The sequence below is a fragment of the Lissotriton helveticus genome, chromosome 11, assembly GCF_964261635.1.
Source record: "Lissotriton helveticus chromosome 11, aLisHel1.1, whole genome shotgun sequence".
Taxonomy (NCBI): domain Eukaryota; kingdom Metazoa; phylum Chordata; class Amphibia; order Caudata; family Salamandridae; genus Lissotriton; species Lissotriton helveticus.
In genome coordinates this window covers 795,563,625-795,587,931 of record NC_136072.1, presented here as the reverse complement: position 1 = coordinate 795,587,931, position 24,307 = coordinate 795,563,625, and the positions used below count along the sequence as shown (strand labels likewise).

Genomic DNA, 24,307 nt, shown 5'->3' with positions numbered 1-24,307 from the left:
TGTAGACCACTGTTGGTTCACCCTGCCAGCTCTCACCTACTGGGCTTCCATTTCCCTGGGACATTTTACAATATGTGCATGGCTACTGGTTGTTCCATATCCTGTGCTATATTTGAAAAAGTCAGCTCCCTCTTGGAGTAGGCTATGGATCAAGCCAGCCAGAGGGAAAGTCCACTAATTTGCTGATTTTGTTTACATGGGCCAAAGTAGTACCACTGTTCTTGCCCCTTTCTCTGCCTTAACAGCAACACTATGTCTCCCACTGACACAAAGTTCCACATCCAATTGACGTTCCTAGGAATAGACCTAGACACCAAAGAATTACTGTTCCACCTACCATATGACATAGTGGAGACCTTTTCTGAGGCTGTTTGGGAGGAGCTTTCAAAAGACAAGGCCACCCTGAATGCAATTTGGGAAATTGTCAACTTTGTGGCCCACATCATCCCAGTAGATAGAGTATGTGCAAGGCACTTCTCATGTTTAACTGTGGGCACAATGCAAAAGCACCACTTCATCAGGAATGGGCAGGCCTAAAAAAAGGGGCAGCATATGTGACTGACATTCTTAAAAAATTTCGGTGGACCCTGTTTGTAGAGGTCTAGTCACCATTTGTAGCTGTTCACGCATCCGGCAGCCAAGGCTTTGGAACCTGCTGGGAACTACTTGCTGCAATTAGTTGCCCTGTAAATTTGGCCGGATAAATTGTCCAACTGAAGGCTCATCCCTTGATCAAACAACATGAAGGCAGTATAAGCAATAATCTTGCAATATGCATCTTGTCACATTGTCCTAGGCTTGCTGAGGAAGCTAACACTACATAGCTTGTAGGTGAACACTGACATCATGGCTATGCATTTGGAAAGGGTTAAAAAAAAGGGGCATCTGACACTTTCTCGCGTTCCCACCTGGAAAGGGTTGGTAATGAGAAGCCTGTAGGAGACATTCAAATGTCCCCTTTCGACTCAGAGTTGTGGACGTTGGTGCACTGGAGAAGAGACTCAAGGATATTGCTCAGTTGGGTTTGGCCCCAAACTATACAGCTCTATTGAGAGCATGGCAAAGTTCTTCATCTTTGGGTTTTTGGGAAATCCTGGTCTTTGGTCACCATAAGACTTGGCCACTATAGTTCAACTGCGAAAGTCTCCATGGGTTGGTAGATACCACCAATAGCGCCTATTGCATCAGGCAGTGAAAGCCTGAGTCAGAGAAGAGCCCAAGGTTTGTGACAACAGAGCCCCCATAGACTTCACCACACTTCAATACAGCTTTTACCAAAAAACAGTGATGTGCAACTCCCATTACGAACTAATCCTTCTCAGTAATGCGTTTTCTTTGTTGTACCTTCATGCCTTCCGGGCATAAGAGTTAGTGGCTTGCTCGAAGGAGGATACAAGCTACAGAACATTATATACAAATGATGTGTGAATGGGGAAGCTTTGTGTTAACCTGCGATCAAACATGTCAAAAACTATCAACAGAGGAAAGGTAAGGTTCTGATGGAAAATAGTTTAGGATCTGTTGACTTTAATTGCTCTGTGACATAGTTAACTTCCTATTTGGAGGCACAAGGAAAAGAGATGCCTACTTATGCTAAAGCATGCCTCCCTGTTATGGAAGTACCAGTTCAAGAGAGTCTATTTTAATGGCAAAGGCTGGGCTTCCTGGGAGGTAACAACGTACTCCTTCTGGATCTTGAAAGCAACAGGCATCTTGAGAGAAGCGTTATGAGAGAAAATGTAAAAATATTGGGAGATGAGACTGATTCATATTTTATCAGTGGCGGCTTCTCTGCTAAGGTGGAGGAGCATAGCCCTACTGCTTTTAAAGGATAAATAAAATGATAACAGCACGCTGTTGTTATCATTTTATTTTTCCCTGCTGAGGCAGTTTGGTGGGGCGGTGGCTAGGCTGCTCTCCTCAAAAAGGGGAGAAGTGGTAAGCACTTAAGTGCGCATGAAGGTTTAGTCTGCCGTCTTGGTCCGGCCAAACAGCCATGCGCACTTTGCGTGTTCAACACCCAGTCTTTGTTACAGTCTGGGTGGAGAACATGCACATGGACATAGTCCCTGTCTGAGCACCGAACCACGGTGCTCAGACCAATCACAAAGCTGCTATTAGCAGCCTTGTGATACGTTACGGGAAGCATGTGTGCTTCCTTCTTCTGTTCCAGGCTCGTCGGAAGGGAAGCAGAGGAGACAGTTGGATGGTACATTTTAGATTGGCACATTTTGGATTCTTTCAGTTGTCTCAGTTAGGCCCATATGTACTGGTACTTTATATCACCTAGCAGCCCTGGCCCTACAATAAGTCAAGACATTATGGCCAAGGGGAGAACTCCAAAATGATGGGTGGAACAATCAACTTTGGCAGTGAACTTTCAGTTGTAAGAGCAAGTACTGATAGGGAGTGGTATGCTATATGGGAGGCCTAGTTGGAGTGAAGCCTGCCCACTGAAAGTCCACCCAGAGTGCCTCGTTGACAAAGGCATGGCTACCAAAAATGAATGGATACACAGCATGCCTGACAGTAAATGAAACATGGCCGCCATGTTATGTTGGGTTATAGATTTTTATAGTTCAATAAAAGAAACAAGGGAACCCTTACAGTCAGAAGGGACCAAGGGTAGTAGTAAGTATTAAGAGACAGCTGTCCCTTACACGGTGAATCAATATAAATTAGCCAGAATCAAGATTGGGTCTATTTGTGTCTGAATGGACGGTCTTAGAAATTTATTAACACACAATTAGATCAAGACAATACATAAAAAAATAGTGAGCAGGACGTGACAGGGTATTGGGAAATCAGTCTATTTCCTTACCGCAGGCAGGTGACTTAAAAGTGACTCTTGAAGTGAGAATACAAATCAACAGTAGTCACAATCACAAAAACATCTTGTACTCCATATAATTCTTAATTTGCAGTCTAGAGTTTGAGATGTAGGTGTCGACGACGTTTCGATCCCCAACAAGGTTATGGGATCATCATCAGGACTAAGCAATAAAGCAAATTCCTGGGGAGGTGCTCTGAGGCAATCTGGAAGGGTTGGTCCTAAGTACTAGCACAAATGCGTAGGGCCACGGAATGGCAGTAGTACGGTAGCGATGGATGACCAGGCAGCCAGAAGGTGAGATGGTCTCCACCGGAACTCGCCATCGAGCATGGTAACTTGCGGATCGCTATCCGGCACCTTGCCGTCTCCGACCGCTTCAGCCGAATCAAAGGCTCTGGACCATATACTTTAATATACAGAGTCCGGACACATTGGTGCGAACCCCTTTAGGTCAGAGCGGTGTCCCTCCACACCGGGAGATCACCTTCTGACAATCATTAGCCCCCGACCATCTCACCTTCCGGCCGCCCGGTCATCCACCGCTACCGTACTACTGGCATACTGTGGCCCTATGCATTTGTGCTAGTACTTAGGACCGACCCTTCCGGATTGCCTCAGAGCAACTTCCTTGGCATTTGCTTTATTGCTTAGTCCTGATGATGATCCCGTAACCTTGTTGGGGATCGAAACGTCGACACCTACACCTTGAACTCTAAACTGTAAATCAAGAATTATATGGAGTACAAGATGTTTTTGTGATTGTGACAACTGTTAATTAGTATTCTTACTTAAAGAGTCACTTTTAGGTCACCTGCCTGCGCGAAGGAAATCAGCTGATTTCCCATTACCCTGTCATGTCCTGCTCACTATTTGTTTATGTATTGTCTTGATCTAATTGTGTGTTAATAAAATTCTAAAACCGTCCATTCAGACACGAATAGACCAAATCTTGATTGTAATATTGTGGCTATTTATATTGATTCACAGTGTAAGGGACCTCTTTCTCTTAATAAATAGATTTTTATAGAGCGCTCATTCACGAGGGAGGTTAGGTTCTTTGGCACTGGGCAACAGGAGGCAGCATTTAGCTGAAGATAGTTTAATCATATGCTTGTCAGAAGAGCCAAGTCTTCGGAAGTTTACATAAATGTGTGTAATTCTTTGTTGATCTGATCTCTGAAAGAACAGAATTCCACGCTTGGGGGCCAGCACAGCAAATCTAATCCCGTCTAATCTCTTCTGCTTGAAGGGAGGAATTCTAAGGAAGTTCTTGTGTCTAGATTGCAATTGGGTACATATTTTTTAACACAAGAGTATAAAAAAGCAGGGCATTTACCATTGAGGGATTTAAAAATGAGCCGTGAGTATAATCGCTGGGATACAGGCACTGGAAGTGTTGGGTTACCCTGTGGACCTGCCTGAGGCATGGCTACCCAAGTAGCCGAACGTCCAGCATACCCGACTGATTGAAGGAAATGAAATAGGCTTTTTGTAAGATTATGAAGATTAAAGCACGGCCACCAGAAGGGAAGGGTCACTTGGTGAGCCTGACTGACTACGATTGTGATACCGGAAGTTAACAGCCACCAGACATGCATGTCTGATTAACTGAAGGCGAATGAAATATACCTATCTTATTAGCCTGACCTCAGTTTGTGCTTGGAATTCTCGTGAATGAGTTTAGCATGGCTACCGCAATTTTATGACCACAAGAGCATGGCCAGATGGTATGCCTGACTGGATAGATTGTAAGATAATGCCAGGGAATTTTCAACAGGGAGGGGAATTATATACTTTACTGTTCCTTTGAATGCTGTGGACACAGTGAACCTAAGAGGGATTGCTCACGGTGAAAGCAGCTAATAAACTGTAACCTTTACTCTCTCTGACAAAGTAATGTGGTCTCGGAACTCAGATGGGCATAGGGCGGCTAATGGCCTGTGGTAGTTATCACATCGAGAACAAGAACATACTAAGCATTTACAATGCAATAAGTCTTGCATTTGTAAGAGTTTAAGCTGTTGGCATTGTAAATGGCAATGCCTTTTATTTATCTGTTTTGATAATTAAAACATAAATCAAAGGCATTGTCATTTACAATGCCAAAAGCTCAAACTCTTGTAAATGTGAGACCCATTTCATTTTAAAGAAGCGGCTGCCATTGTCCTAGACTGCTTAGAAAGTGAAAGCGAGCATGGCATGCTGAATGTTGCAGGAAAGAATGTCGTGCCTGCAGTAGGAGAAACTCATTACAGAAAATAGTGCTTACAGACTTGGCTGGCTCATGTAATTAGCTCGTAACAGCCCAACTTCAGCTTGAAATCAGCCTAGACACCTTTATTCACCACAGTGACGTGCTCGAGGCTGCAGAACTTGTGCAGTGGCCAGACGTCTAGTCACTGTGTTTATTTGCAAAGTTTTATATAGCGCTGGCTAGACCCGGAGGTATCAGAGCGCTTTACATGAAGATCAGTGAGTTACAGGTTACATAGTTATATCAGTTGGATCAGCGAGTGACCGGTTACAAAGTTACAACAGTTTCAATCAAAGAAACAGAGGGAGGAGGTGGGGGAGGGAAGGAGACACAAACGGGGAGATGAGGAAGACAATGCCAGATGACCGGCTGGGTAGGTGACGGCCAAGTGGCCAGACTCCTCTATAGCTGCATAGGACAGTTCCACCGGGCATCGGCCAAGGTTGCTCAGGCTCCACTGTAGGTATCTACATCAGTTGAAACAGGGAGTTACAGGATACATAGTTACAGCCGTTAGCATCAAGAGAATCAGAGAGGAGGGGGAGGGAAGGAGACCAAACGGGGAGACGCTGCATAGGACGCCTCTATAGCTGCATAGGACAGCTCCATCGGGCATCCGCCAAGGTTGTTCGGGCTCCGGAGTAGGTATCCACATCCGTTAAATCCACAGGTAAGTACAAAACAGTATCCCTTTCTTCCCACTGGGCATCGTCCAATATCAGACTCATTTGAGGACGCAAGGAGAGATCGAAGGAGGTGGAAAAGGAAATGGCTACCTGGAGGAGGGTGATGTAGAATCGTCTTGCTCAGGGGGGGATTATGTGCAACCATGTTTGCACTTAAAGGGCACTCGAACCGAACTTCATCCTCTGAATTTGTCTTTTGCCCCACGCAGCTGACTTGCATATAAACCTGGCCATTTGCGGGTCTCCGGGAGAGATTCTATATCCACCAAATGAACGACTCACCTCCCAGTGTGCACTCCTCTGTTCACTGTGACTAACTGAACTACGCATTGGTCAGATAGTTCGTCCCTGTGACACCAGACGACCTTGACCCTGGGGAGAGGATGTGGTGTTAGAGCCAGAGCTGCCAACTTTGGAATCTGGGAACCAGGTTCGAGTCTCAGCGTTCGCTCAACATCCTGTGATTCTGGCCAGATCACTTAATTTCCCTGTGCCTAAAAAAGAATGTGACCGTGTGTAATCTAACTGGTTCTAGCATAAAGCGCGCCAGTATCATAGGGTTGAGTCTGCACTATATAAAAACTTAAAAATACATAAAAAGAAGCTGAAACAAACACTGTGGGGCGCCAATGCACCCCTATCCCGACTAGCACCAATCGCTCTATTTATAGTTCCTGGTCAAAATCCGAACTCTAAAGGCACCAGACCACGAACTGCAGAAAACCTGCTCTAACTGTCTTGCATCATTGAGACCCACATACCGCTCTTCCAATGTACAGCAATGCTGACCTGAAGCACCACTTGTTTTTCCAGCAGAGAAACTAAGATCTCTCAATGCACCCCAGTCTCGACCTGAACAGCCCTATACTATTGCAGTTAGAAGGTCCCCACGTAACACGGGCATTGCACCTCAATCCTGGAACAAGTCACCCCAGAGAGATACCTATGAACTTGGAAATACACACAGCTCCGACACTGCACCTCAACCCTGAAATGAATGTCCCCAGAACGAGAACTATGCACTGGGGAAAACACACAGCTCCGACACTGCACCTCAATCTTGAAATTAATCGCCCAAGATAGATACCTATGCACTGGGAAGCATGCAGCTCCAGCACTGCATCTCAATCCTGAAATGAATCACCGCGGATACCTATGGGAAACACACACAACTCCTGCACTGCATCTCAATCTTGAAATGAATCACCCAAGATAGATACCAATGCACTAGGAAACACACACAGCTCGAGCACTGGATCTCATTCCTGAAATGAATCACCCTGGATACCTATGGGAAACACACACAACTCCTGCACTGCATCTCAATCTTGAAATGAATCACCCAAGATAGATACCAATGCTCTAGGAAACACACACAGCTCGAGCACTGGATCTCATTCCTGAAATGAATCACCCTGGATACCTATGGGAAACACACTCAACTCCTGCACTGCATCTCAATCTTGAAATGAATCACCCAAGATAGATACCTATGCACTAGGAAACACACACAGCTCGAGCACTGGATCTCAATCCTGAAATGAATCACCCCGGATACATATGTACTGTGAAACACACACAATTCCTGCACTGCATCTCAATCATGAAATGAATCACACAAGATAGATACCTATGCACTAGGAAACACGCCTGCACTGCATCTCAGTCCTGAAATGAATCACCCAAGATAGATACCGATGCATTGGAAAACACACACAGCTCCAGCAGTGCATCTCAATCATACTGAAATGAATCACCCAAGCTAGATACCTATGCACTGGAAATCATGCAGCTGCCGCACTGCATCTCAATCTTGAAATGAATCACCCCGGATACCTGTGCACTGGGAAACACATGCAGTTCCAGCACTGCATAACTTTGCTAGGCAGCACAATTCAAACAATATTACATTGATTTATCTAGCATTATGTGGTGGATAACCCAAGCTCAGTGCAAATGACAAACTACTATTTAAAACATATAAAGTATTCTTTTTATTGATAATTTTTTTTTAAAGGTTTCTTTTTCAAACATCAAAAGAACAAAATCCAAACATAAATATAGGTACCAGTGCCTATACATCAAGGAGGATGTATTTACCAAAGTAACGGGCGGTAAGCAGTAAATGAAAAGCAACACAATAAAGACAAATAATACAATAACAACAATTATGCAAAAAGTGTAATATACGCAGAAAGTTCCATTTAAAAACGTGAAGAATTTGGAGCTGTTGATATACTGTGGCCGATGGTTTCGAAACCATCGGCCGTTACTTTGGTAAATACATCCTCCTTGATGTATAGGCACTGGTAAATATATTTATGTTTTAATTTTGTTCTTTTGATGTTTGAAAAAGAAACCTTTAAAAAAAAATTATCAATAAAAAGAATACTTTATATGTTTTAAATAGTAGTTTGTCATTTGCACTGAGCTTGGGTTATCCCCCACATAATGCTAGATAAATCAATGTAATATTGTTTGAATTGTGCTGCCTAGCAAAGTTTTTCCCTTTGGTATTTTGCACTGTCCTAGGAGCTCTGTAGCTACACAGTGTTCCAGCACTGCATCGCAGTCCTGAAATTAATCACCCCAGATACCTATGCACTGGGAAACACGCACAGCTTCTGCACTGCATCTCGACCCTGAAATGAATCACCCCAGATAGATAACCTCTGCACTGGAAAACATGCAGCTCCACCACTGCATCTCAACCTTGAAATGAATCACTCTGGATACCTGTGCCCTGGGAAACACATACAGCTCTGGCACTGCTTCGCAGTCCAGAAATTAATCACACCAGATATCTGTGTATTGAGAAATGCACACGGCTCCGGCACTGCATCTCAATCATACTGAAATAAATCACCCCGGATAGATACCCATGTATTGGGAAATATACACAGCTCCTACAATACATCCCAATCCTGAAATGAATCACTCCAGAAACATATTTACTGGGAAACACACACAGTTCTGGCACTGCATAGGAAACACACACACAGCTCCAAACGCATCTCAATCCTGAAATGAATAACTCCAGATACTGGGAAGCAGACACAGCTCCGGCACTGCATCTCAATCCTGAAATGGAAACACACACAGCTTCTGCAACTCAGCTCAGTCCTGAAAATAATCACACCAGATATCTGTGTATTGGGAAATGCACACAGCTCCGGCACTGCATCTCAATCATACTGAAATGAATCACCCCAGATAGATACCTATGTATTGGGAAATATACGCAGCTCGTGCACTGCATCCCAATCCTGAAATGAATCACTCCAGAAACATATTTACTGGGAAACACACACAGCTCTGGCACTGCATAGGAAACACACACAGCTCCAAACGCATCTCAATCCTGAAATGAATAACTCCAGATACTGGGAAGCGGACACAGCTCCGGCACTGCATCTCAATCCTGAAATGAATCACTCTGGATACCTGTGCACTGGGAAACACACACAGCTTCTGCACCTCAGCTCAGTCCTGAAAAGAATCACCTAGATAACTTTGCCCTGGGAAACACACAAAGCTCCACCACTGCAGCTCGGTCCTGTCCCGAATCATCCCCAAAAACTGTAATGCTGATAGACACATGCGGCTCTGACACTGCACCACCCCTAGAAACTAACGCTGAGACACGCATCACTGCACCTCAGTCCTTACCTGAATCCCCCCTAGACACTGTAATGCTGGGAAACACACGGCTCCATCTTTGTACCTTAATCATGGACTGAATCCCCCAGAAACTCTAATGCTGGAAGTCACATACAGCTGTACCTCAGAGGCAGTGCCACCTGCTACCTCTGTACTGAGACCGACCGAACTGTACTGATGCACACCAAACCGACCTACAACACCCTCTACTTCAGTACTGGGATCTATACAGCTCTGTGCCGTGGCATAATGCAAAACTAGGACCCCGCCCTGCAGAGTGGGTCTCCCATACCTCACGGACATTCAACGCCTTTGGGCTATAGGGGGCATGAACCAGCTTGACTGGTCTCAGGTATATAATACACAAATATGGCCTGCAGTGGCGTAGCAACTGTGATATGTGCCTTAATGTAAGTAATGGCATTGGGCCCAATAACCCCTGATTTGGTGGAAACACGAAGTGGCGTAAAGTGGGCGTCAAATAGTCCTGGGGCCCGGTGCCACTGCACCGGATGCACTATTGACAGCTATGCCTCTGACGGCCTGCCCGGGTCTCCTTACACGTAGGCAAAACACTGTTTTAAGACGTTGGCTGTTACTCCGAACGCTACAGAGCCTGACGCTCATTAAAGGGGAGAGTAAATCACATTTTGAGGAAATATGAGCAAGCTGTCAAGCTTTAGATTAAATTCAACAAAGACTTTTGCAGGACCAGTCATAATGTTGACAGGGTGTGCGTACAACTGGATATTCAAAATGTCCTCGAGGCTCTAGGATATCGAAGTGCACCTATACCAGTGAGAACGTATCAGAGCCACAAAAAAAATCATTTTAGCTCATAGGAGGCGAACGTGTGCGCCAATCACCATGAAAGACGACGCCTGTAATTCGAAATTCAATTTAAAAACACCAACGAGCAAAAATGGAGCTAAAGAGCACTCTGTAAATTGAAAATTTGCCTTCAAAGGTCTTTTCAAGTTCTCAATTTGCACTGTCCTTTGACACAACTGAGATGGCCAGCGCTATGATGTATGGTTCTTAATTTCGCTGCATCCGGCTTTTCTGTGATAGGATGTCACATAACTATGTTTTTTTTTATAACACTCCTGGGTTGATCTTAGCTAGAAGTAACGATAGGCACCACCACCCATAAGAAGTGGTACTCGGATATTTTAACCAGAAACATACGCAGGGCGCTCAACCTACTGAGCTACATCAGTGGGAGCTTAAACCTCGATTTGCAACCTATGCACACACCCCACAGGTTCATTATCACATCGATCTGTGTTATGGGGCTTGGACGTGACCTACAATGTGTTACTTGACATTTGTATAGTGCGCTGCTGCCTCTTTCGAGGACTCGCGGCGCTCAAACGTGTGCTGCCGCCAAGACCTGCAAACAGGACTTGAACAGTTGACGCAGCCTGGCCGGGGGGGACACTATGGTGTCATGGATGAGTTTCTGGGCAGTGACGCGCAACGTGCCCTGTTAAGATGCGCTTAACTGTCTGTGCGTGTGCCTATTTGCTTTGGAAAAGTGCAAGGGGATAAAGCAGGGCATTCCTCCGTACCTTTATCCCAATACAATGCACCAGCTGCCCTGAGGTAACTTGAATGTCAGTTTCCAATCCAATACAAGCTCAGACGGTTAAAGCACCAGCTGCAATTAGATCTCACTGGGATTTAAATCATTCACACAAAGCTTCCTTACTGAGCTTGTAAGCTTTAACTTGAAGTTTAAAGGGATATCTGCAGCTGGTGCATTAACTCACTGATGGAAATAGAAACCTGGCATAAAGGTGCTGCATACAACCTCTACTGGGTTACAGAAGAAGGAAAACATTTGGATGCTATGAAATTACAAATAATAGAGTGCCACAAGTCTAGATCTTTTTCAGGAGGGGACTGGGCTAATCTGTCTGGAAAACTGCATACATATGCTTCAGGTTCAAATCTTTAAAGTTTGGACAAATCCGAACCTCTCAAAGCAGATAGGAAGAGATGCAACTTTTGGGGCTGGGTTCAAAAGTGAGCAAAATTCATTCGGCGCACAGAAGATGCTGCCACATAGGAAACTCAGTCTGATTTGGAAGAGCTGGAATACAGAAGGGGGCGACAAGAGGGAAAGTTCTAGGACAAATAAAGGTTCAAGTCTTCCATAAGGATAGTGGGGTGTTCTTATAAAGTGCGTCGTTGCCAGTAACACTGGGGTCTGCTTCTGTGAGTGAGTTGAAGGCTGCAACTCTGAGCTAAACTGCTTTTATAACAGAAAGAATGGCCGCCAATGTTGAAAACAAAAAATAATGCCCTACAAATATTCACACATGCTTCGAAAACATTACCAGTTAAGCAAATACCCTATTCTCCAAACATTTAACAAACCCCAACTGCTCTCAATCTTGAATTACCCTGCCTGTTGTCGGTTCATAAATGCATCATTTCTACAGCTTTATGCATGGGTGGAAGCTTTGTCTCTGTACAGACAGCTAAGCTCTGGCTGACCCTACAGCAGGAACAAGGATGATCAGACACCAGCCAATCACAAAAGATTAAGCTCCTGCCTGAAACGTGTCAGATGTTGGTTAAAATATGTCCAGGTATGTATACACAAACTAAAGTACTGTCTCTCGTTCCCATTCGAGATTCACACATAAAGGCTAGTACAAGTCACTATGATGTGCTTGGAGCGAACCATTACCTTCATGCAGGTAGCAAGGTTACCATTCTCGAGGAAACAGTAAGAACCATGTATAGCAAACTCAGTAGCTACTTCCCCACTATTCAGAAACAGCCAGGTAAAGTTTCGCAAATGTGTGTGGCTAGCTCCTTCATTCCAGTTTTTTCCTTCAAGTTCTGGGACTTGTAGTCTTGTGTTATCCATCATAAAACCTGGACAAGCAGCCCTCAAATTTTAAGAAAAATACTGGGCAGATAGACATGTATGGATCTGGGAAAGCTACTGAAATGCAGAGGGCGCTTTGAGGCTTCCTTAGGGGTAGAAAAGTCCTACGCTAGTGCACTTGCCATGAAGCAATTTTCCATCATCGCCCTGCCTCTGTGGCTCCTCAGCTACACTCTCACATATCTATGCAGGCTCTCAGGTCCACTAAACAAACTCTGCCGATGTTCTGTTTTAGAAAAGGTCGTTTATCATGTATGGTCCTAAAACTTTTAACATGACCTCCATGTCCCTCTCCGTACTAAATCCAACTTACATATTTTCCATAATTATCTGAAAAACTGGGTCTTCCAGACTCAGTTAGTGGTACCCTTGTAGCTGCTTTTGATTTTGTGTTCAGAAGCCCATATTTGCCAGAGCTATATATATATATATATGTTCATTCACAAACTGCAATATCCACCACTACACCCAACAATAAATACGTCAATAGCCGTCCAGGTATGGATCATTACAAGTAGCTCCCTGTATCCCAACAATGCCAAACATTTAACCTCACCATTACCCATGTACTGAATAGTACAGCCTCCATACCTTAAGATACCCACTGCTCGTTTTCAGATGGCTCTGGTGGATGATGGGAGATGCCCCAGCCCCTATCATTGTAAAATGAGCAAACCGCATTACCTTCCTCCAACAAATAACAAAAAATATAACCATTGCCTCTCCTATACTTAAAACGATGAACACCCCCACACAATTCCAGTGGAATAACTTAAAAATGAAAGTGATACAAAACGCTGCAACATCCCATTCTTCTGACAAGTACCTCCATCACGATCCGGCCAAGGGGGATGCCATCGGCGCTGATGTCAAAGAACACGCGTGGGTTGACCATTCTGACAGCTGTGGGTACCACTGCTCCAGGCCAGGACTGTACTAGGACAACCAGAGACACCCATTATATAGGCCACCCCATGGCCAAACCCACCCACGAGGAAGGCGTGGCTAGGGCTCTGGGCCAATGAGAGTAGAGGCCTAGATTAAGGGCAGCGGGGAACACCCAGGAATGGAAGATCCCTGATGTGTGCTCCAGTTTCAATGTTTGGGGCCCTGAGCCATAGCTTATCATTGACCATTACATCACCATGGGATGCCTGCTCCCTTTTCCTCGCCGCCTAGCCATGAAAGGGGCAGGAATGAAAATATCCCAGAGCATTCGGGGTGAACAACCTACGGCTCTGAAGTGTGGAATCCGATATCAGCAAGAGCCCACTCTCCAACTGCACTAAGACCCTGACCTGCTGAAACACACTGGCGGTGCTGGAACCCACACAGCTTTCCAAAGCACAAACCTGGACCTGCGCTTCCTCTCCCACTCCTGGCCTGACAACAGCCCGCTCAGATGTACTGAAGATAGCAAATTGCATACACTGGTAAGCAGAATGGCCAGCACTTTGTATTGCAACATTTACAGAGCACTTACTACCCCCGCGTGGTGCGCTGAATCGCTTGCCTACATGGGTAGCACCCTGCACTATGCATGGTGTTTGGATGGCAGTTTTGTTCCTAGGTGGGAAGTGCTTCCTTATGCAGGAGGGCATCCAAGGAGCAGTTAAGGGGCACAGCACTTAGTGTTAGAACCAATTTACGGTTTTGAGTAAGCTGGCAGCTCTGAAGGTCCCCTTTTATGTTCATAGTCCACCTAGCTGGTTACTGCACTGGGTTGGCCATTCGGAGATGCTGTGTTTAAGCTTATGGTCCTGAGCAGACATGGTTAGAGAAGCGGTGAGGTGGATCTGCCAGGAAGGACTAATATCCCAAATCAGACGGTCATATGCCAAGAAGTATGTTACCGTTCAGGAGCTGCAGTGTTTCACTATCCTCGAGCCATCCTTTGTTCAGTGCTATGTGGCTGAGTTATCCTGTGCCTGTTCAATTGGTGACGGCAGCTAATTGCGAAGGGTAGCACTGGATGAGGTTATGCACCCCTTAGTTTTGTGTCAAGCAGTAAAAGGGATATTAAGCAGCCTGTTTGAACTACTAAGCGTAATTAATTTGTTTTAATGTGGTTACATACTGCATTGTAATTGCATTATAATTAGGGCTGTTTTCCGAAAACTATATATTTTCCCGTTTGGTTTTATTTTTAAATACAGACCAATAATTTTTTGATGATTTTTTTCTATTGTCAATCAGGAGTACCAGGTCAGTAGATGCATAGATTGAGAGGTAGGGGAGACGAAAAAAATACTAAATTTCATAATTAAGCTTAAGTGCAGATCTACAGTTATTTATGCTGTTCTACAATGCAAGTGTTTTCAGATAGCGCTATTGCACTGCAACCTTTTGGACACTTAAAATGCGAGTATACATTGATCAATTAAATAAATGTGGAAAAATACCAATTGTAGTCATTTATACAGAAAACAAAATAAAAATGGATACAGAAAAATGAGCAAAAATAAATATGGATAATTACAGATTGTCGGAAAAAGTAACACCATAAAACCGGGAGAAGCACGTACTGCCCCCGATAAGACAGTTGTGCTTTTAGGCTGGGCTGCAGGATATTCAAGATCCCAGGGCCAGTGTTTTTTTTTAGCTAGTTATTGGGGGGTTAGTCTTGTGCACTACAGAAGCCAGTCGGTCTTCACTCCAGTGTCTATGTGGCAGATTACATTAGTGTGAATTGGGTGATCGCTAGGGGGTGTGTGAACTCAAACTTTTAATGGCAGTATTAACGAAGAGCTGCAGATTAGGTATGGTCAGGGTGCAGGCTATGACTTAAAGGCAGGGACTGGTTAAAGGGCTATCGGGCCTCTGGTCTAAAAGTCAACATTTCCCCTGTATTTAAATTGAAATATCCGTGCAGGACTGCCTGGTTTGAAGTCCGATGTGAGCCAGGCACTTGCAGGCCAATTCTGCACATGCAATGTTGACACCGTTATGCAGGGCTTACCCTTTTTACAGCCCTTGATTCCCAGAAAAAGGCAGTGCTGTAGTGGTTTACGCTCTGCATCATGCTCCACTCTTTATATTCAACAGAATCCCCATTTCAAAGTCTGCTTATGTTTACTAGAATATTTGCTATCGTGCAGAGCATTGGTAATGCTTTTCCTGAATATCAGCCGCACCATCAGAGTAAGCAAATCGTCCTCGGGGTGCAACTTTGTTGGTAAATATTTGTCCATCTGTTCCAGAGGCCTATTGATTGGCTGCACAAACACCGGTGCCATACCAGGTACCAATTTGAATGTTGGCAGATCACTATAGCAGCATAACTTCTGACGCAATCCACGAGTTAACGTTACTAACGCATTTACTACTAACATATGTTGTGGTTTGCGGGGCAGAAGCTAAAATCCCTGCAAGGACAACGCAACCTTCCATCCCAGTGCTGTTTAATTTGATATCCATAGCCTGTTCTAGTACTAAGGCAAAACCGGTTTGAAGTGCTATAGAAAAGCATACCACATATGAAGATATGGAATATTATTTGTGCCTCGATTGTCATCATATTGCTACTACATACCATTTTTTAAATTGCTGCTGGGAGTATTTACTATTGAAAATACAGCATACTTCAGGGGCAAACTCGTAAGCATTGAAATATTTCAGAGACGAGTTCCCCTTTCAGAATTGCCTTTTAAACTATAAATCATGCAATTTATTTGGGAATAGCGTTGCCTAAAGCAAAACAATGCTTCTAGTTTTAAAAGATTCTAGATCCTGCCCAACCCCCTTCAGGAGTGCTGGCCTCGCCCACTTAATTCAATACCCATCATTTATTAGCCGCTACTGCTTAAAGAAGCCGACTTAATAAGGTGTGGGCAATTTGCAGAGATACAATAGTAAAGATTATGGCGACATGGCAAGTGATTTAGAGTAGGCTGTACTCCGAGTGGGGGATGCAGAGGGTGAGAAAGTCGTTTGAAAGAAAAAGTTCGGATTTTGAAGCCAAAAATCAGTTTAAGGGTTTTATGGTCTTACTTGTCAGTGCAGCTGCCAGACCATTTTGAGTATCACTAGAGGGACTCTGGCTCCACCCAATTGCTGAAAGTCAGAAGTGCACGTTTTGATTGGACCGAATGTTTGCTGCTGCAAAAGTGCTTTCCCTACTTGCATAATTTTCTTTATCCAGCTACTTAAGCTTGGATTTTCAGGGACACAACATTGGAATGCTATTTAAGTGTTAAACCAGATAATTTATTTTGCGTTTCTCCAGCTGCACAGATTGAAGGGGCAGACGTTAACCTACGTGGATTTTTAGGCCTTTATGGACAGTGCAAACCACCAAACCTTTAACCTACACCAACATTCTAGTCCTTTGCTTCCGCACAAACCAGATCTTTTGCCATGCTATTTACGTGTAACAATTCACATTAGCATACAACAGCCAGTTAAAACTAGTTCTTTTGGTGCTGCCAATGCTTGTAATTAATATTGAAGAATGAGGCTACATGCTATTCTATAGAAATAAATATCTGCATGTGTAGTGATATACTTTAACTCCACGAGCATCACTGTACACCGCCATGAGTAATTAAATATGGTTTCATTTTCCAATAAATTCCGATGGCACAAAATAAGATTGCATTTTAAATGTGCTACAGACACCGCCCCTTCCATCTGATGAACAGCTTTCAGTGGATTTGTGTACAGCAATGCTTTTCAGGGAAGATATCACTGGGGCTCGGTCTAATATTTGAGATCCGGATTTCAGGTATACATTTGAACATGGCAAAGCCATTCTTTAGCACCCTGTTAGTAGTTCTCCTGATGTCCCAATCCAGACAAAGTTACTCCCTTTTAGGCACCCGTAAAATGGTGTCAAGGATTCTTCTAAAAGGTGGTAGGAGCAGGAAACAGAAAATACTCAAACCCAGCCAGCGCACTAAGTCATGCTTTTAAAGTCTAGAAATACACCAAGAAAAAGGGCAGGTGAGCACTCCTCCCCAAAAAGGCACTTAGAGGTAAGGAAGAGGCAGGGCAGCTGAAATTACACAGCAGGGGAGGGTCAAATTGTGTGGCTAGGTGGAGTAAATTATATGGCAAGAAAAGGCTAATTATGGCGCACATTTTAGGGTCGTATTGTGTGTCATTTTTACACATATGGTCTGCGAATTGGTTGCACCCAATCTGTCCAGATAAGTCAAACATAGGAATAGGCAACAAAAGGTTCAGGCAATTTTTGCAAAGGGCCTTTCTCTGTACAACACGTCTTGCCGAACTTTCAGTAACCTTTGAAATAGAAATAGTTAAATCTTCAGAATATGAAACAGATGGTGGATCCCAATACGCTTATGTTTACTACAACGTTGTCAAATGGATCACTTTATGGGGCAGAGGTGACCAGACAAAATGCCCAACTGGGTTCAGGATACGACAAACCAGTACGCTGAATTTAGAGCTAGTTCCCAGTAGAATAGTACATGTCCCCCACCCGCACTCACCTGTCAAGGAGTGACTACAGTAATCAATGGTGGAGTTTTAGGTCTCAGACCGCAGTTCAGTTCAAGCCTGGCAGGGCAGTTTTTAAAGAACCAGAGGCACAGCAATCTCGTTTCAATAGGAAGAAATATCCTCAGCACACGTAAGCATTAACGCAATGGTTAAAAGTGCACGATGTGAGCACACATTAAACACAAGTCAGTAAATTCTTGGGGTTGCCCCCCCCTTTTTATTCTCTGGGTCTTACGACACGCTTCGTCGCATACAGGGTGATACTCCAGTGACTAGTCTCGTGTCCTGTACTCCGATTGACACGTGGAGCGACCTCAGGAGGGGCCACTGTACATAGCGATAGACATTTGGGGACACAATTGGATCCCGTGGATCTAGGCACTGCAGATTGTGAAGTCTCAAGCTACTGAACCCCATTTTGTGGGTTGAAATATCACCATGAAATAAAGTTAACAGAAAGGACATAGCTTAGATAAAGTTGCGGGAGTATCACCATGTATGTGACGAAACATGTGTCGCCTGTCTGAAGACCCAGAGAATAAAAAGGAGAAAAAACAATAATTTACTAACTTGTTTAATGTGTGCTCATATCGTGCACTTTTACCCATTGCATTACTGCTTACCCGTGTGCTGAGGATATCTTTCTGAATGCATAATGGGCACTAGCCGATAGTTTGGGGAGGCGAGTGGTGCTCCTCACCTTGCAGCACCCTCACAAACAGAAAAATTCACATGTGGATGTTCTCTCTCGAGTGGCGCCATTAATCCTACCATAACACTGCCCATTATTGGTCGTTTCAATAGGTGCAGATGCAGTAGTGGTCAAACCTATGACATCTGAAAAATGTCTGAAAAGATTTATGCATGGCAGGAACAACCACTGGACAAGGCTTCACCAGCTAGTTAGAAATGGCACTTTTGCGTTAGCAGCAAATCGGGCCTGAAAACAGGAACGAGTAGGACTTGAAAGATGGTTCGAACTGTTACTGAAGAAAAAATGGCCGTCTCCAGCCAACATGGTCATTAGAAGCCCCTAAATTCTCTGGGCAATTGCACCCCTGGTAATGACAGTGCAGCCTACGACACGGCTAGGCCCTCGCCCTGCTTCCAGAATGGGTGGCCTGCGGGGCTCCTCCCAATTATAACTTATTGCACACCATTGGAAGCATCGTCAACGACTAGGCCACACCGTTCATAGGCTTAAACATTGGACCTACGCTGCCTGGCGGTGGGGGCTCCAGGACTGTGCAAGTGTCCCCCAACTCGCAAAAAAGATCCTCCCCCCATACTCTCGACCAAGTGCTTATTACGATCCACACCACTTTCTCCCCAAGAACGCCCTGGCCTGCCCATACACATCGGGCACTGCACATGCAGTTCCAAATCCAAGGATCGGGGCAATAACGGGTGAGACCCTTACAATGTTCTTAGATTTCCTTCCATTCAGCCACCCCATCGTCAGCGGCTAGAAGATTCAATTATTCAAGTTTTTACCTCATGGTCACATTGCCCAATGGGGGTCACGCAGATAGATTACCAACTTATGGCAGGGCCAGTAAAATTAAATTGTGCATACACCATACTCCAATATGGACTGTAGTAAACTGCCTACGTCACTCGAAGTGCCACGTGAAGGGGCAGTCAGTATCACTACAACGGTCAACCTGCCACTTAGAAATAGGTCAAGTTTTGCACACTAAGATAGCTTGGTAAAGGGACAAAGCTGAAACGGCTAGATCCGCCCCTTCAGCCAGTCCCCACAACCACACGTTGCTTCTCTTTACAATTTGCCTCAAAGTGGTATTTGAAATAAGGTTACTGGCATGCAGAAACACCAGCTCGAAGACAAACTGTTTAATCTCTTTATTTTCATGTAATTCTGCAGGCTACATTGACGTTAGGAAAGGGTATGTTGGGGGAAGCCAGAGAAATCCAACAGATGCAGTTCATTGGAGCGCACAAGTAAGACTGAAAACTAAACCAAGTGGCATGGGTGGTCTTTTCACCAGCTACACAAGGAATGATCGGAGGTAAGCGAGGAAGTAAACTACAGCATCCCGCAGTCAGCAATCACTATCTTTTTCGACGTCTTCCCGGAGCTTGAGCCAAACTTCTCCATTGCGCATACAACATCCATGCCTTTTACGACAGAGCCAAATACGACGTGCTTGCCGTCCAACCTGCAAAGAAAAACTGCATTAGCCATCATGTCAAAAACAGGTAAACCATTGGCACGCAGGAAGATCAGCTACTAGCCACAAATTGCCGATCTGAACTGACACCCCTACTTCGAGCCGCAGCAAGTAATGGAAAGCACTAGTGGGTACAGTACATGCTATGCATGTTAGCGCATGGAACTAAAAGCAGCGAGGGGCGCATGACCTACCAATATCCGTTTGCCGTGTTCACACGGTCTCTTGAGTTCTTCACTGTCCCTATGAGCTAGCTGTATACCCTTTGCCTTCTACTGAGACCTCTAATGAACTTACTACACAACGGGCCAATCTCTCCACTTGTCATTTACAAACGGATCAAGTTTACTGCCAATTCGGGGTGTGAGGTTGATCTTGGACGCTTCCTGAACTGGGGGTTGAGCCTAGAGCAGATTGTTGGTGCGACACAAGTCCAGGCAACAAAGATAACTAAATTATGTATGTATCCGTCACATTTGCTATGCTTTATGGACCGATGCCAAGTGTCAGGCTACAAAAGACAAATTGCAGATTTAGTATGGGGTTTGTTTTTTGGCTTCCCTTTGTAGTCCAAAATGTTGCTAGTTTACACGAGTGTCAAATTAAAGGCTGTAGGATATATCTTCGAATTACCACAAAGTGTAAATACATGCAAGTGAACAGTACACCTCCAGCAGGCAGAAAAGCACACAATTAAGCACTGTAGTAAATCTGAACTAAATGCTACAGCGCCTTTATTTAAGTTAGGTGAGTCGCGAAAATGAATTCTTAAAACTGGATCGTGGTTCGAAAAAGTTTAAGCAGCATCAGTACAGGTCGCCAGGAACAGAGGTTATTTAGATGCGTTGCCAGAGGCGAGGATCAAGATGTGGAAGATCAGTACATGGCAATATAACTATACGGTGAAGTAAGGCGGGGACTAGTGATGGCTAGCTAATGAGAACAGTGGAACGTAATGGGAGTGTCCTCCCCTTGCGGGCCACAATGCTCCACATTACAAGGCTTAAGGCCAGGCAACTCTTGCAAGAGCTTCGCAACACCAGCTTGTGATGGCTAGCTAATGAGAACAGTGGAACGTAATGGGAGTGTCCTCCCCTTGCGGGCCACAATGCTCCACATTACAAGGCTTAAGGCCAGGCAACTCTTGCAAGAGCTTCGCAACACCAGCTTGTTTGAGGTCCTCAACAAGCGCACGCTGCAACGTCTGTCTTGTCAGTACCCAACTGCGGCAAAATAAAGTGTGGGTGGGCTCATCTGAGATGAGTGATCAAAAGCATCGTTTCCTGGGGCAACATAACGACCAGTCACTTCAAATGTCACCAAAACGTGAGCCATAACAGTGATATGCACAGGGAAACTTTCTCGGCTTCAATACTAAAGATCCATGCAAGGAGGAAAGAACATCTGTGGGACAGGCCGAAGTTAAAAAAAAAAAACTAAGTGACAATTCTTGATGTTTTCTGACACTTGGAAGTGCCTAGTCCTACTCACCACGTGGTCTTGGCAGTGCATATGAAGAACTGAGAACCGTTCGTGTTGGGCCCAGCATTAGCCATGGACAGAATTCCAGAGCCAGTATGTTTGAGTGTGAAGTTCTCGTCGGCAAACTTGGCTCCATAGATTGATTTTCCACCGGTTCCATTGTGGTTCGTGAAGTCACCACCCTAAGTAAAATAGAATAGTTAGGATTCAGTACTCTTGGACACGTTATTTGCCACCGTACTACTCTAGTTGTAGAACCGCAGCAGCAAGCTTTAGGAAACGCAAATGTTGAACGGAAATCTACAATCCATGATTATGAGAAAACTCGTTCGCAGCCACACCTCAGGGCCGGCAAAGGAGGTGGGGCGCCCTGGCGACAATTGCTCAAGACACGCAAGTGCCAAACATTAGCAAAAAGTTAGTGTACATTAGTAGATGGAGCCCAATTTACCTGACACATGAACTCGGGAATGATTCTGTGGAAGCACGATCCCTTGAAACCAAACCCTTTTTCCATTGTGCACAGGGCTCTGAAGTTCTCTGTCAGAAAATTACATGGAAATAAAGGTTGAGTGGATTACAAACATACAGCAGGTTGTATTTGATTCGGACAGAACCCACCCCACAATCTGAGGTTTCATAAACACCCACGGACCTAATTAGTACAACCTGAGCAGAAAACAGACTAACTCAATCTTTGAAGCATGGCGATATACCAATAACGGAGTGTAACCGTATAGATATAAAGGGAAACAAGGTAGACACGACGTGCTTGGAAAAAGGAAAAAACACTAACCGGCTGTCTTTGGCACGACATCAGCCCGGAGCTGCAGGTGTAAAAACAATACAATTTATATTTTATTTCACAGTATGAAATAGTATGTCGTTGCATTAACAAACTAATTAAGTCGTTTAATTAAATCACTTTGGAATACAAGTAAAGCAAAAGAACGCACATTGAATGGATTAAGCGGTAAAAAAAAAAATGCTATCAAACTAGTAGATGCGTTACAAGGGAAACTTAAATAGCACAATAACTCGGGAGGAATGTACACACGATCGCGTATAGGTGGATCATAGCAGCATACGCCAGCTGCTAATTCAGCATTCACACATTAGCTTTACTGGGCACACCGACAATTAAACATGCAGAGATAATTGAAGGGGCAGGGAAAAAAAAATGTACTTAAGGATAACGCGGGCTACTGATAAAAGGCCTGGTGCATTATTTATTGTAGACAATGCGCATTGAGGGATGATCAGTTGACACGCTTATGCTTAAGTGTTGAATGGATAGTCAGCAAGGGAAGGCCTACCATGGCTACCGCATACAACAAACGCTGCTGGGTTGGATGCAGGTTAATTAATACTACTGGGCGCTAACGCAATTAGTTCAAATTGCCGGTATCATGGGTGTTTAGTAAACTACCACAGAAACTCGCAACCCAAACAGGAGACTTAAAAAAAAACACCTTTATACAAAAATGCCACAATGGGGAAGAAAACATTTTTATAATCGGAAAGTGGCATTTCAAATGCAGTACAAATAGCAAACTCATTGCTATCGGGCAGCCTACCACGGCTTGAGTACCACTGGAGAGGTTAACGGTCAGTTACACGCGCGTTACAATGCAACCTGAAAATCATTTTCTGGAGCAAAAAAAAAAAAAAAAAAAAAAAACTGGGCGGCACATTATACCAGGGCTGTCATTTCTAGTCAGGGCCTGCTGAACGCTCTAACCTTAGGTTGGACACCACTCCCACAGCACGACAGGTCACCGCCCTGTTAACGTTTCCACGAGGCCCTCTCTGGTGCACATGCAGTCCAACCCTGCCCAACATAAGAATCCTAACAAAAAGGGCAGGGAACCAGACAATACCCAGCGGTTGTGTGATCCAGCAACACAAGGGAAAGGGCTCACACTGCGATGGGCATTTGAAATGAGCCTAAAATGGCGCCCACTAGGGTATACACAAAAGCAAACGCCTAGTCCAACGATCGAATAACATCTTTAAAGGAGGCTTAAGAATACGTGCGCTAAGCTATACACTTTATTAATAAATACCACTGGAGTGCGAGCAGCAAGGACAGCTCACCAACACTAAGCGAAAATAAAAACGAGTACTTACTAGGCGCACGTAACACTTTATTGGGCAATTTAACGATAACATCGGACCGGTAGAAATGAATTTTATAGCAATTATTTCAGTCAACTCTCCACGCTGCCTCACACCAAAGAACCCATGCGCCCGCATTCACACGAACAGGAAGTACAACTAACCACGTTTAGGAGCCCACCATCCCAGTACCGAGGGACTTCGTAGGTACTAGCTTCACGCTCACCTCCATTTCGATGCGTCCCAAGGGGGTACCATCCGCGGTGACATCAAAGAATACCCTGCAAGCCATGGTGGCGAATTTATGGGTTGAACAGTGTCGGCGGTGACTGCTCGTCTGCTTCGAAGCTCCTGCCTGGTTGAAAGCGCGAAGAGAAAGAACCACAGAGCGGAAGTGCTACCCCTCTAATAACGCGCGCGGTGGCACGACTCCGCCTAATTTTAATCGAAAACCTGCTAGACGCTTTACAGAAGCTGTAGGACGTTCCAGATTGACGACTTCTATTGGCCAATTGGCGTAGAAGAAAGCGATGTCTGGGCGGTGCGCATGACTGTGGGCTGATGTCCGCTGTAGGTCTATTCTGCGTATTGGGGCGGGTGTTAAGTGCTAGTCCCACCTTCTGCCTGATTCTAACATGGCCGTCACTGTTACTCGCAAACTCGGATAATCTTTCTTTAACGTTTCAAATTCAATCCGGGTGATCAGTGCACGCCAGT

At 44.6% G+C, this 24,307-nt stretch overlaps 2 protein-coding genes across 2 annotated transcripts in view; both read right to left on the bottom strand.

Annotated features, from left to right (window-relative positions):
- The window catches only part of LOC144791952 (peptidyl-prolyl cis-trans isomerase F, mitochondrial-like), a 96,913-nt gene extending 83,661 nt beyond the window's left edge, over window positions 1-13,252 (bottom strand). Inside the window, exon 1 of the mRNA XM_078666780.1 lies at window positions 13,162-13,252. Coding sequence (XP_078522906.1) covers window positions 13,162-13,230 — 69 coding nt within the window. The 5' untranslated portion in view covers window positions 13,231-13,252. The remainder of the gene's footprint in view (window positions 1-13,161) is intronic.
- A 6,394-nt stretch (window positions 13,253-19,646) lies between these two features.
- Window positions 19,647-24,059, bottom strand: LOC144791951 (peptidyl-prolyl cis-trans isomerase A-like). The gene is made up of 5 exons (XM_078666779.1): window positions 23,817-24,059; window positions 22,269-22,299; window positions 21,924-22,012; window positions 21,482-21,654; window positions 19,647-19,978 (listed from the first exon to the last, which is right to left on the bottom strand). The coding sequence occupies exons 1-5, from the start codon at window positions 23,880-23,882 to the stop codon at window positions 19,846-19,848; spliced, it is 492 nt and encodes a 163-aa protein (XP_078522905.1). The 5' UTR covers window positions 23,883-24,059; the 3' UTR covers window positions 19,647-19,845.
- Between the last annotated feature and the right edge of the window lie 248 nt (window positions 24,060-24,307).